Genomic DNA, 14,766 nt, shown 5'->3' on the forward strand with positions numbered 1-14,766 from the left:
TATGTGTAATAGAAACTGCCTATGAATACAAAAATACAGGAAAGACAGTCTTTAAAGGATAGGAGTATGTTCATGCTAAAAATAAGAAATGTGTAGAGAACAAACAAAAAGAGAGGAAGAGCCAGCAGACAGATCATGAATTCCAATAACAGTAACTTAATTAAGTAGTGACAGAGACACTGTCATCAACACGTTTCCAAAAAGAGATGGAAATATGACAAGGTCTTGTCATTACTGAAGAGCTGAAGATACTCCAAAGCCAGAAACCTCTGGACTCCAAGAATACTGCTCGGGACGAGTGTAAGGGACACATGCCCCTGCCGCACATCAACCCCAAACCAAACACCTTCTTCCAAATACAGAAATCAACAAGCCTCTTGTGCATCGGAAGAAAAACGTGGGTCTTCGGTCTCAATGCTTTCTCACAGCACCAGATTTCTGGAGTGCATGTGAGACAGAGGTCTCTCAAGGTTTTCCACAGAGACTACTTACTGAAAACAAAAGGATGTAAGTGCCTCAAGCCCCTAGTGTTGGGACAGAAACCAGAGCCTTGGATATGCGCAAAGAAAATCTCCTGCCACTGAGCTATACCCTCTGGACATGTTTGAGAATTCCTTTCTTTATAGTACTTTACCCTACAATATAGGATTAAAACGTAAATATTCAGAACTTGCTTTTTTATTTATTGTAATTTTCTGCTGTTTTAATTTAACATCCTTACTTAATCTGATCAAGTCATCCTGCTTTAACCACTTCATTTCCAGTCTCCCTATTTTTTTCAAGGATGTTAGGCATGTACCTTTCAGTGAAGATAAGCTCTCCTAAGGAAAAATATAAACACAGTCGAATGCCGCTAACCCTTAATCTGCACTATCACCTTGATAGGATTTAGAGTTAGGGTAGAAATAAACCTCTGGGCACGTCTTCCAGGGAGTCATTCCAGCTAATACTAGTGGTCACTTCATGAGCTAGGGTCTTACTCTGTATAGAACATGGAGTGAGCTGACCTGCCTCGAGAGTCGCTGCCATGACTTCTCCGTGCTGATGGACTGGACTCTCAAACTGTGAGCCAGAATAACCACCAGCTTGCTTTTGTCGGGTACGTCATCACAGGAGGAAGAAAGCACCCAATATGAGTAGTCTACAAATTATATACAGGAATCCTGGGACTGCTGAAAGACCACTAGACACTTGAATTGTTTTCGTAAAGAGAGCACTGTGTAAATTCTTAAAAAGAAGTAGCAGAGTGGAGCGCTGGGTGTGAGGTGAAGTAGGAAAGGTCTAAACAGAAATGGAAGAGATCTCTGACTGTGGACACTTTTAAGTGATACGATACCATCAGTAATAAAATTGATGGCCTCATGGTGGCCAGGGTTCCTTGACTCAGAAAGCAGCAATCCTTCAAGAAGCAGAGCTCTTGCCATTATGGAAAAAAAAAAAAAAAAGGTGCAACATCTGAATGAAGTGGTGCAAATTTCTAACTAGAGATTAGCAGTTTGATGGTACAAAGTAATTCAATGTATGAGATGGTAATTTATGAGATAATATTCAGGAGTCTGGGTGTGTCCACTTGTCTATTTTGGAGGCTGTTATATTCCCTATGTAATACAATATATACTCACAGTGTATAAAATTTTCAAATGTGCCTTCCTTGTATAATGTTAGTTTTCAGTTTTTGTGTGTGCAGTTATAAGGTACTACATAGCTTAATAACTCATTGAATATATGCTACTGTATTTAGTCCTACATTTTACAAGGTATACTTTAGAAATAATTAGTTTGTTCATAATGAAAACCAAATCCCCACTTCATTTTTTTGATGTTACTGATATTCAATTCAAACTTAAAATGGCTTAAGTCTCAACTCTACTGAAGTATTTAATACATTTAAAAGTCATTTTCAGTTAGCCTATAAGAAAATATGATGCCTTAAAAACTTCAAGTAAGTGTCATATGCATTTTTAGTATTTTAAATGATACAAAATTAGACTCGTAGATTTTATAAAGTTATGAAAGAGTACTCATTCAAACCTTGGGAATTTCTCTTTGCTTTGCACATTTTGAGCACTCGGGAGGCAGAGGCAGGTGGATTTCTGAGTTCGAGGCCAGCCTGGTCTACAAAGTGAGTTCCAGGACAGCCAGGACTATACAGAGAAACCCTGTCTTGAAAAACAAAACAAAACAAAACAAAACAAAGAATGCAAAAGTTTCAGAGTTTGTGTGAGTGTCTGAGTGTGTGTCAGGATACCTCTGGAGGCCAGGAGACCCCTGGGATCCCTTGGAGCTAGAGATACAGCTGTGAGCTACTGACATGGGTGCTGTGAACTCAAGTTCTAACTACAGAGCAGCAAGAGCTCTTAACTGCTGAGCCATTTCGATCCCAAAATGAAAATTTAAAACTCACAATTTAAAACTTGGCATAACAATCTACTTCTGAATAAGAATGTGTTGTTCTACAAAGTAGTCAATAATGTTTTAAGACTTAGTGACGTGCAGGACACTGAAACACATGAGAAGAATTGCAGAAGAACTAACTGTCCCTTCTTACTCTGGGCTATAAGGAAGAGTATTAGTAAAGAAAGAAATCTCATTCAAGAATCCTTCAAGATTTTACAATCTACAGCAGCTCCTACTCTCATCTGCATACACCACGTTGTTTTCCACCTGTCTATCTTAGATAATCTGGTGTCATCAATGGTTCTATTTTCTCTACCAGAGTCTAGGTCTTACCTCTCTTCTCTTGGTGACTATCCTTGTTTTCTTTGTCTCTTGTCCTGCCAGCCCTGCAATGGAATCTTTACACTGTAGTGAGAAACAACTTTCTTTGCCCTCCTTCCCTCCACCCCCCCCCCTTTTTCCCACAGGGTCTGGCTACAGAAGTTGCTAAGAAGGCCAGGCTCCCTTCTAACTCACAATCCTTCTGCCTCCACAGTGTGAGGACTTAATGTGTGTGCCACCATGTTCAGCTCAGATACAACCTTCTAAAATGGGAATGTGGTTGAGACAGATAACCATTTTTATACCATTTTGTGGCTGCACTGCCTGTAAAATAAGCTAGTACTTTAACATGACTTTTTTTTACAGGGTCTACTTATCTTTCTAGTGTCATTTCTCATCATACACTTTAGGCCCACACCTCCAACACTCATATTCATTCATTCATTCATTCACATTCTCTCTCTCTTTCTCTCTCTCTGTCTCTCACTCACGTGCGCTCGCGCGAGTGCACACACACACACACACACTTTGGCAGGTGAACTGTAAATAATATGGTCTTTATACCTCCTTTAGATTCTTTACTGGTACTCTTTGAGGGGGACAGTCTTCATCCTTCTTCATCTGTCTAGCTCTTAGTTTGATCAGTAATTCCTCAGGCAATTATGTCCTCCACATACCAGCATGCTTTATTTGACCAAGTCTATCATTTTCCACATGTCATTTAAAAACAACAAAGACTGCTTATACACAAAAGCAAACAACAGCCCAAGCAGCACAAGTAAGGATAAAAATGTAGTCAATCTAAACGTGGAGTACCTCTCCCCTACCTCCAGGTTCTAGGCCAGCTCTCACAAAACAATGTGCTCATTCACAAAACATTTATGAAATGAAAGCCTCTATTACACACCAAACAGTTTTGCCAGGCATGAAAATAAGGAAATGAATGAAAATTCCTGCCCCTCACTGAAATTACAGCCATGTCACACAGGCTTCAGGAATAGCTTACACAATCCTAGGAGCTATGTCTGAGCTTCCAGGCTCCTCTGCCTGTCGTAAAATAAAGTAGTGAGAGACAAAGGTCTCTAACATGTTCCTACTCAAACAGTGCTTTGTAATTAAGTCCTAATGATCCTGGATTATAACTCCCTAAAGTTAATAGGAAGTTTTGATAGTTTGCTATATGTATGCAATTTCTAAGGAGTTCAGAGCTGGGAAACACCTAATCTATGTACTTTTGTTCTGGACATTCCACAGGAAAAGTTCCATTTCCACAATATCTAATGAAGTAATTTCCCTAACCTGACAATCACAGCTAAACTAACAAGAAGACACAACCATGTGTAACTTGTGCTTGCTTCTCTTTAACTCAAGCTACAACTTGCCAACATCTAGTTACTATTTAAGAAACGAGACAACAACATCCATCACATTTCATTTTGCTTTCTATTTCTGTTGTTTTGGGGACAGTCTCATGTTGTCCAGTCAGCCTTGAACTTACTGTGTAGCTGAGAATGACCCTGAGCCTCTGGCCTCTGGCCCATAAGCAAAGGACTGGCAGATTTATACCACTTTACCCAATTGCTCTTTAGTAATTGTTAATAGCATCCATTGTAAATCACATACAGCTCAAAACTAGAGAGTAACTTTATATCTGTGAAGATTAAACTTTAAAGAACAAAAATTGTTTTACTTAGAAAATAACAGCATCTTTGCTGAGGATGGTGGAGGCCCGTGATAGCAAGCTCCCTGCCTTGCTCATCTCTAGAGTTGCATATAGGAGCAAGGACTGCAGTGCTGGTGCAGTTCTAGTCTAAGCATGTTCATTATAATCTCTACAGAGATGTGAATGCAGAGGATGGCCTCTCAGAACAAAACACAATCTGTACATAAAACCAGAGACACTGAAACTTATAGAGGAGAAAGTAGGGAAAAGCCTCGAAGATATGGGTACAGGGGAAAAATTCCTGAATAGAACAGCAATGGCTTGTGCTGTAAGATCGAGAATTGATAAATGGGACCTCATAAAACTGAGAAACCAAAATACCAACTTCAACAGGTGTTACAGTTTCATTGCTTGTGCCACAGTGACACCAGCTGGCCAACCAAATCATTGCAACCCAGTAATATATCATGTTCACGTGAGACTTTATAATTTTATAGTGACTGTACTGGCTGGTTTTATGTGTCAACTTGACACAAGCTAGAGTTATCATAGAGAAAGGAGCCTCAGTTGAGAAAAAGTCTGTATGAGATCCAGCTGTAAGGCATTTTCCCTTAGTGATTGGGGATTGGGGAGAGGGTCCAGTCCACTGTGAGTGGTGTTATCTATCCCTGGGTCCTGGGTTCTACAAGAAGGCAGGATGAGCAAGCCAGGGGAAGCAAGCCAGTAAGCAGCACCCCTCCATGGCCTCTGCATCAGCTCCTGCCTCCAAGTTCCTGCCCTGTGTGAGTTCCTGTCCTGACCTCCTTTGGTGATGAACAGCAATGTGGAAGTGTAAGCTGAATAAAGCCTTTCCTCCCCAACTTGCTCGCAGCAATAGAAACCCTGACAAAGACAGTGACTGTTATGCAAAGGCAAGAAAAAAGTACAAGATTCTAAATGAACAGCCATGAAGGAAGAAGTATGCATGTATCTATGAAATCTGTTCAGGAATCCTGCCCCCATGAGACTGCTTTGCTGTTCTATAAACATCTATAGTCTAACACCAGGCAATGCATTTGACTCTTTCTTTCTAAAATTTCACTTTTATTAAAATATTTGGGGTTAAACACAATTTCCCGTCATTAACTAGGAAAACGAAATGAGAAGGCAACTAACATTTAGGTTAGCATAGGCCTGATAGATCTTAAGTATAAATACACTGTAAACCGTCAAAAGATGGTTTGAAATATTGTGTCCACTCTTGAGAAAGGCACCCAACTAAAGTTAATTTTCACTAAAAGGTATCAAATGTCTAAGAGACCCCGACGCGCTGACTACCCTGACTGGGTAGGAGCTCCAGCGAGCATCACGGTGCTGGGCTTCTGCATGGGAGGAGGGCGGACGCTCTGGCGGAGGATAGTACTGCATCTTCAGGAATATTCAGGAGGAATATTCAGGAGGATAGTACTGCATCTTCAGGAATAGTGCCACTGATTTTAAAACTACATGCTCAATGTGGAGAGGGCTCCGAGACAACCATCTTTTTCCTTTCTTTGCCTTCTAAGATGAAGTGAAATAACATTGGAGGACAATACCCAAAAGGAGAATTTGATACTAATGAAGAATAAATGTGCAGATAAGCAAGTTACTTAACTAGCTTTGACTGCATAAGCAAAGCACTTTCTATAAGTGATACTCACAAGCAAGACTCTGAAGACCCATTAAAGGATTTAATGTACAAAGTAACCCTGAGGAAATACACTGGAGCAATGTGCTGCCAGATATCCAGGTTGGAATTGGTAGTTTTGCCCAATTTCATTATTAGAGTGAGATAGCGTGGTGTTGTTTTAAGGAGATACCAAGAAATAAAGCAGAGTTCAAATCCAAAACCATGTATAAATAACCTAGTTTAATAAAATAGCAAAAGCTCTTAGTGAAAGAAAAGTACCCCATTTATTTAAAATTTTACAGACAGGGTTTCTCTGTGTAGCCCTGGCTGTCCTGGAACTCACTTTGTAGACCAGGCTGGCCTCGAACTCAGAAATCCGCCTGCCTCTGCCTCCCGAGTTCTGGGATTAAAGACGTGCACCACCACGCCTGGCTACAATACTTTTAATATATATTGTACTTTAAGAGCATAAAGTCTCACAGAAAATCAGATGTATTAATATATTGAAGTTAGTTCTGCCTCCCACAGCCATGCTCCCAGAAATAAGACTCAGACTCAAAATATATTTACAAATACCTTGGCCATAAAGCTAGGCTCTTCTCTGAGTAGATCATAACTAAAGATAAGCCATTTATTTTAACCTACATTCTGCCACATGGCTGGTTCCCTGAGATCAGGTCCCATGCATCAGACCCATCACATGAAGATGGCCCATCTCCCGCCTGGCTCTCCCCCAGAGAAATGGATAATATCATGCTACCTCTATAAGAACAGCTAAGGAGGAATTATACATCAACTGTGAGGAACTATCTGAGATGCTGAAAGCTAGAGCTCTCCATCACCGCTAGTGGAAACTGTCAACATCTGTGTACTTATGACCTGCACACTTCACTTCTGTCCCTCGCAGTTGACAAACATCTGTACAGGTGTGGGAAGGCAATTGTATTCATAATGGACAAGGACTAGACACATCCTAACTGTCCACCGGCCAAAAACAGATTACAAACAGAAAACTATAATACAAGTCAAAGAACAAGCAACAGTGCAAGTGAGTCTCGGATTTAGTCAAAGTGAGTTCACAACACCCAAACTGTACAATCCCACTGACAATCAAAGGGACAGTAAAAAGCAGTCCAGTGGCTATACATGCTCGCATATCTTGTACTTGGGGACTGAGGTCACAAGTTTGAGGACAGCCTAGGCTACATAAGAAGACCCTGCCTCAAAACAACAAACCAACTAACCAACCAAATACATACATACATAATCAATCAATCAATCAATCAATCAATCAATCAAGGCAGGTTTACACTGGTGGCATCCTACCTCACCCCGCCCCCGGAAAGGGGGAAGCATATTGCTTAGCAACAGGCAATGAGTGAATGGTCTGAGTTCCTGGAAATGTACTGAGTCCTTAGTCAGTGGTGTTCACACTGGAGCTTTCCCTGTGTGTAAGCCAGACTCTAATAACAAGAAGTTTTAAGAAAGAGAATAGGCTGTGGTGATCTTTCCAACACTAAACCTAATTTCAATTTTTTATTTTACTTTTTGCACTGAGTTTGTTGAGCACACTCCACCACTGAGATAATGCCTAACATCCTTTGAATATAGTGCATTTTCAGTGAACACAGGTCTTCTACTTTCATTAGCTATTTTTGTTGTTTGTTTCTGTTGAGACAGAATCTTAATCTGTAGGCCATGCTGGCCTATAACTTTCTATGTAAATAAGGTAGCATAGAACTTGCAGCAATCCTTCTGGATCTGCTCCCAAGCGCTGGGATGATTCACCTTCAGATAGGCTTTAAGGATATCAATTCTCTTGCAGTAGGTATTTTTTTCATTGCTGTATCTCCAGTGCCTTGTGTAGTACACAGCAGCTACTTAGTAAATATTCACAGAATATATGTGCTAAAGTAGTTATCAAAATTTGGAAGAAAAAAGAATTAAATATTTGGTACAGTGAGTATCTGTTCTAATAGATATTTATTAAGTAATTGGTTAATGACAGTAACTTGAGTTTCCTTATCATGCAGGCTTATCTTAGAGGTAAGAGATTTAACTGTGTGCTCAGAATCCAAGTCTTCCTTCAGTTACACTATTTTGGACTACACATGCTCAGAAGCCCAATTAAAGTAATTGTCAAGTAAAATAAATAACTAGTGTAACTGTGGTCTGTCCTGGGTGAAATTCATGCTGCCATTTATGCTGTAATGTTAAAGTGAGGCTTCTAAGAGACATGAATGGCTTTCTCATGAAACTGAATGAATTCTCTCAACACGTTATTACAAACTATTTAGCTCTTCGGTCTTCTCTCCCTTCCAAGCTTCTTTTCTTTATAAATTATTCATTCTCAAGTATTCTGTCCTGGCAGTAGAAAAAAACTAAGATAAATCTCAGGCTTGAAGACTATCACAAAGAGCTATCTAAAATAGTAGTTCCCAACCAGAAGTGCATTTCCCCACCCTTACAGGCACTGAGCAATATACAAAGGTGAGGCTGCCAGTAGAAAAGAAAGGTGGTGCCCCTGGTACCTACAAAGATGGCTCACAGACCACAACTGAGAATGAGCTGGCACCGACTCAGAGTCCTGAGCTAAAATATCACAGAAAGGTTGCATTCTTAAATAGGAAGCAGAAGCATAACAGAATTATAAGATAATTTAAAAACTTTTCAACCACTAGTTTTTCAAGTAAACACACACACACACACACACACACACACACACACACAGAGAGAGAGAGAGAGAGAGAGAGAGAGAGAGAGAGAGAGAGAGAGAGATGTTGGTGTGTACATTTAATCCCAGAATTCAGGAGGCAGAAGCAAGCATATCTCTGTGAGCTCCAGGCCAGCCAGGGCTACACAGTGAGACCCTGTCTAAGCAAGCACGCAAGCAAACAACCTAATAAAACAAAAACTTTTTAAGACCACAGAGCCATATTTTTCCTTAAAGTTGTACATTTGTATCAAATGTCATTAGAAGAATGTTTAATCTCAGAAATCAAAAGTATCACCATCATTTCTGACTTTATAAGGCTCATTACTCATCTTACTTACTATTAATATCCTAATAAAAGAAAATATTTCTATATAGAAACACTATCAAGGTTTCACTGTTAGAAATGACACAGCTGAAATCTGAACCCAGATTATTTCCAATCTCATAGTGTTTCATTAGAATGCATTAAACTGAATTCAGAGGCAGAGCAAAATTAATTGCACTAGGTCAGGGCTGTAGCTCAGTGGTAGAGACTACGCTTACCACTCACAAGGTCTCAGCCTCAATCCCAGCACAAATGCACACAAAAACTGCACCTCCAGCCTCAGTTTCCTTCTGAGTCGACTGTCCACCTTCAGGATGTTAACTGCTCTGCTGGACCTAATGAGACACGCCCCGCATGGGCTCACGTGTCTGAACCCTGGTCCCAGTGGATGGCACTGCTTGAGGAGGTTAGGGAGCCTGTATGAGGCAGAGCCTGGGGATGGGCTTTAGAGTTTACAGCCTCACCATACTTCCTGTTCTAAATTTACACTTCCTGTGTGTGGGCAGAAATTTGATCTGCCAGCTTCCGGCTCCGACCTCTGGGCCAGGACTCCCCACCCACAATGGACTAACATTCTAGAGCCATAGCCGAAATAATCTCTCACTTCCACGAGCCCTTTCTGGTCATGGTACTTTATCACAGCAACTCAAAATAGCAAAACAACAGCAAAATCAAAACCAGCCTCTTAGGAATTAAGTACCTTTTAAAACCAGTGAGATGCTGCTGCTACATTTTAAAAGAATGTACTAATATTTATAAATAATATTTTAAAGGGTAAAATACACTTTTTTCTTATCAAAGTAAAATAAAAACTATATAAAATTATATGCCAAAACTGCAAGATACATTGTCATTCTGGTTACTGACATAAATGTTTAGGGTTTTTCATAGGTTGTCTATTAGTGAGCTAAGCAGCAAAGCTTAACCTTGACAAACCAGAGCCACAGCCTATCCAATAATCCTCAAATTATTGGCAAAAGTGTGCCACGATTCTCTACATTAACCGAAAGTAAAGTATTCTTACCCTATTGTAGCCATGCTCATGAGCATCGTCAACTTCTCCATTACTAGTTACTGGGATTTCTGCTGCAGAGTTTTTGGGAGATTCTTGAGCCATGGCAGACACCTACATTTAAAATAAATAAATAAATAAATAAATAAATAAATAAATAAATAAATAAATAAATGTTTTTTAAAGAGAAGAGAAAAAGCCATACTAATGCCAAACTATAAAAGGCATATTTTAAAAACTTAGTCACATACACTTACTATCTACCAATCTAATATTTGTATAACTTGATACATTATCTATATATTATTTTCATATATATTCTACATGATGACAATACAGTAAGATAAATGTACCTGGCTGCTTTCTTTGTATTCAATCTAGATTCCTTGATTTAAAGAAAAGTTACAGATGACAAATACCAGGAGCATCTTCCTTGCCTCTTAGAATTATGATAGATACCACTCATAATATAAGAAATACTTCAGAAAGCCATGTTTGGTGTATAATTTATACAAAGAGGGTCTACTTGTCTTATTTAATGGACTTCAAAATAAGCTTCTGTCTACAGGAAAAAATTTTCTTACTATAACAAAAATTTTAAATATGTAAATCAGAAGAACTAAAGTTTTATCCTCTAGTTTTACAGTTCAAAAAGCAAAGCAATAGTTAAAAACATAATCCTTAATTTTATAACCACATGAAGTATAATTTTTCAGAAATTAAACAACAGCAGAATATCAATTATTATTGTTAAAACAGTTGCACTTCAGCAATGATTTTAAGGTTTTTCTGAAAAATTAATGTGAGAATTTTATACAAAGAATCTTAAAATTACTTTTACCAACTTTAAAATTTTTAAATCTTCAAAGTAAACCAAGTTGATTCAACTTTCCATTAAGAACTAATGACCATGTTTCCTCCCTACTAGTTGTTAGTCACTGATGTCTTTAAAAGTGTTTCTCATTCTTTATATTTTAACAAGGATAGACACTAAAAAAATGACCCTGGGGTAATTATTTGTCAGGGATAGATAAGTAACTCCCAATGGACATGTGTTTTAATGCTGACACCTGAGTCTAGCTACTGTCTCACTTACAGTGTGGTTAACAAAACCATAATGAACAACTAATTATAACTGTGTGTATACATGTACAACTAACCTATGGACCTGAGTCAAAAAATACAATTAAGAAACTTATTAGCAAGACTCTGGATTTGATCATTAACACTGGAAAAAGAAAATCAATGAGTATTCTCTGAAAGATATTTTTAAAAAGAGATTTCAAAAAAAAAAAAAAACCAAAAACCAAAAACTTGTAGGCTTAGCTGGTTGGTGGGACCTTTAGTCACAGTACTTGGGGACAGAGGCATGTGGATCTCTGAGTTCCAAGGCCAGCCTGGACAGATACCCTGTCTTGAAAAACAAACAAACAAACAAACAAACAAGCAATCCCTATTGAGCTCTCAACTGCAAGAGTCCTGCTTTCTAGGACGTCACCAACCTAAAAGAGCTCCCTCTCCTCTCCTCAGCTGTCCAGTTGAGTGGAAGACACTGACCCAACTTGAACGGGAGGGAAACTCCATGCAAACAGTCTTGAGGGGCTAGTTGCTTCTTTTCACCTACAACCAGCTCATCATTTCTCTCATCTCTCACCAAAGACAATGCTCCTCCCAAGTATCTGCTCTGCACCTTCCCCATACGTGCACAGCAGCAGCAATCACCTACAGCTGACCCGTGCCTATTCCAGCACAGACAGCCCTGAGCAATAACCAATCCAATGGGAATAACCCAGCACCAGACTCTAATGTTGTCTGACCCCTTACACAGCAGGAAAAGTATTTCTCTGTGCTTTGCCTATCAAATGACCTTCATGGTAACCCAACATTCATGGATGTCACCCAAAGGTCTAAACTTCCCAAGCCGTGGCAGCTTAGCTTCCTTTCCTCAACTGGCATGAGCAAAACTCCTGAGAGACAATGGCCCTTATGCTCAGACTGTACTTTGAGGTGTGCCCATAGAAGCCTGACTGGTAGGACTGTGGTATGGTAGGACCTCAGGCCTAGGATCCACTCATTACCACAGCTATCAGAAACAGTGCAACATCATTTGGCCAATAAATAATGTTTTATACTGGAAGAGAATAGAAAAGTCCATCTGCCTGTCTCTATCTCTATGCATATATTTGTACACATACGTCCCACAGAATCTCAAATACAAAATTTGGATAATATCCTTACTTTTGGCTGGGAACATGTAGAGAAAGCTGACCTTCTTAAACTAGTGGAAAGTTAAGAAAAAGAGGAGAAAGAGAATCCAGGAAAGGACAGCTCTAGTAAGGTCATCTGACAAATTCTGTCTACCTACATCTCCAACCCTTGAATTTTGTTGGAATTGAAAGACCCAAAGGAACACAACCACAAAGAAAAGATCTAGATAGAAGAGTCACCATCAAGAAACAGTTGTAATGCAAGCCCTACTGAGAAAATTACCCACTATACAAAAGAAATGATATCAGATGAGAAACTAACAGTCTGGACTTCCATATCTCAATGTTTCTATCTCAGTCAATGTTCTCTTACTGTGAAAAGACCATGACCAAAGCACCTCTTAGAACTAAAGCATTTGATTGAGGTCTCGCTTACGATTGAAGAGGGCTAGTATGTTATTGTATGTTGGGGATAAAGCATTTGATGAGGTCTCGCTTACGATTGAAGAGGGCTAGTCTGTTATTGTATGTTGGGGATCATGGCAGCACAGAGGCAAACGTGGAGCTAGAGAAGTAGCTGAGTGCTACAACCTGATCTACTGGCAGAGAAACACTGGACCTGGCATGGGCTTCTGAAACCTCAAAGCCCAACCCCAGTGACACACTTCCTCCCACAAGGCCACACCTCCTAATCTTTCTAATCCTTTCAAACAGTTCCACTCCCTGGAGACTAAGCTTTCAAATATATGAGCCTATCAGGCCATTCTTATTCAAACCACAGTTCACAATGTCCAGAATACAAACTAAAACATAAAATAAGCCAAGAAATACATTCCCAGGGAAAATCCAATCTAGTGAGATGTTGAAACTAATGAAGACCTAGAAGCTACTGTTTTCAATTAAAAGGAACATTTATTTCCACTGTTGTGATTCTTCTTTCCCGTTGTTTGCTTGCTTGTATGAGACAAGAGCTCCCAGACCTCAAACTAGGATGATTTCTAAGTGTCTTCAGCCATCTCCCAGTAGTGGGGTAACAGGCATGTTCTATGACACCTGACCAAAAATGAACATTTTCAATACTGAAAATCTCAGTAACAGGATGGGCAGAGGATTTGCCCACTGTGACAGTTAACATTGACTGTCACCTACGAGTCAAGCCTCTGGGCATGCATGCAGGGGTTTACCTAGACTAAGTGAGCTGAAGATGAGAAGACTGACCACCACTCCTGAGCTGAAAAGGAGAAAATGAACTGAGCACTAATCACTCTGCCTCCTGACTATGGACACAGCAAGGCCAGCACCGTCATTCCTTCCACCACAACAAACCACATCTCCTTGAAAAATAAGCTAAAATAAAGCCAATCTTGTTGGATTGCTAATGTTTATTTTCATGGTATCCACACTCACTGAAGCTGATTTTTCAGGCTTCTGATATGATTTCATTGAATTTGAATTCAGAGCAAAAAGATGTTCAGTACAATACGACATAGTATTTCTACTATTGAAATATCATAACATAAATAACTTGAGCACATATAATAGAAAATATCTAGGAACCAGTATGTTTTGTGTTACCTTTGTTTTTAAAACATGTGTATTTAGTTGTAAGTTTAAAGAATCATCTTTATTTTTATTTATGTGTACTTCTGTGTGCATGGATGCCATACATATACATATGCCCAAGGAGGCCTAAAGAAGGAGTCAGATGACCTGGATCTGGAATTACACATAGTTTTGGGCCATCTAATGAGGTACTGAGAACTGACCTCAGTTCCTCTGGAAGAGCAGCAAATGGTAATCACTGAGCCATCTCTTCAGACCCTAATCTTAAATTCATATAGTTAAAACTTTAGAAATAATAGCTGGCTTGCAAACTCTTTTTTTTAATGTAATACTGTTTATTTATCTTCAAAAACATTTCAGTATCCTAAACATACAAAAAAAAAAAATAACAGAATGTTGCAAATTGCATTTAGCTCCAGAGGGTTCTTGGACTTCCATTGATGCAGTAGTTCTTTGCTTTGCTGACAATGATGAGTTCTACAGTTTCTTTTAAAAGTTTAGAACCTACTGCACTTAACTAAGAAAAAAACTCCAAACACTTCTCATGCCAGCTGACCCCTCCCCCCTTTCCACAACTGAGAATGTCAGCAGAATGCGATGCCACTATATACAAAAACAAGACAACCTGGAGCCAAAGGATGCTCACCGCAGTATCAACAGGTCCAGCCTCACAGTGCACACCCTGAGCTATGCCCCCTCCAAAAGGCATCTTCCCCTCACAGCCTCCACACCAAACAAGGAGCATCAAGAATCTGTCTGGGTTGTTTTGTTCTCTTTACAAACTATAGATATGTACAGTTGACAACTCAGGATTTCTAGCCAATAACCATATAGTTAACACTACCTTACGAGTTGAGAACAAAATGCCAGAAACATCTTCAAATGCCTTGTCACACCAACAGCAAAGTGCACTG

General features: G+C 39.4%; 1 protein-coding gene across 4 annotated transcripts in view; it reads right to left on the reverse strand.

Moving 5' to 3' along the window:
- Arfip1 (ADP-ribosylation factor interacting protein 1) overlaps nucleotides 1-14,766 on the reverse strand; it is an 86,659-nt gene that overhangs the window by 41,747 nt on the left and 30,146 nt on the right. For 3 of the 4 annotated variants that reach the window (NM_001293801.1, NM_001081093.2, XM_006502482.4), the window contains exon 2: nucleotides 10,095-10,196. The exons of the other annotated variant lie outside the window; for it this stretch is intronic. In NM_001293801.1, coding sequence (NP_001280730.1) covers nucleotides 10,095-10,187 — 93 coding nt within the window. In that variant the 5' untranslated portion in view covers nucleotides 10,188-10,196. The remainder of the gene's footprint in view (nucleotides 1-10,094; nucleotides 10,197-14,766) is intronic. 4 annotated transcript variants of the gene reach the window in all.

This window comes from Mus musculus, chromosome 3 (genome assembly GCF_000001635.26).
Source record: "Mus musculus strain C57BL/6J chromosome 3, GRCm38.p6 C57BL/6J".
Classification (NCBI taxonomy): Eukaryota; Metazoa; Chordata; class Mammalia; order Rodentia; family Muridae; genus Mus; species Mus musculus.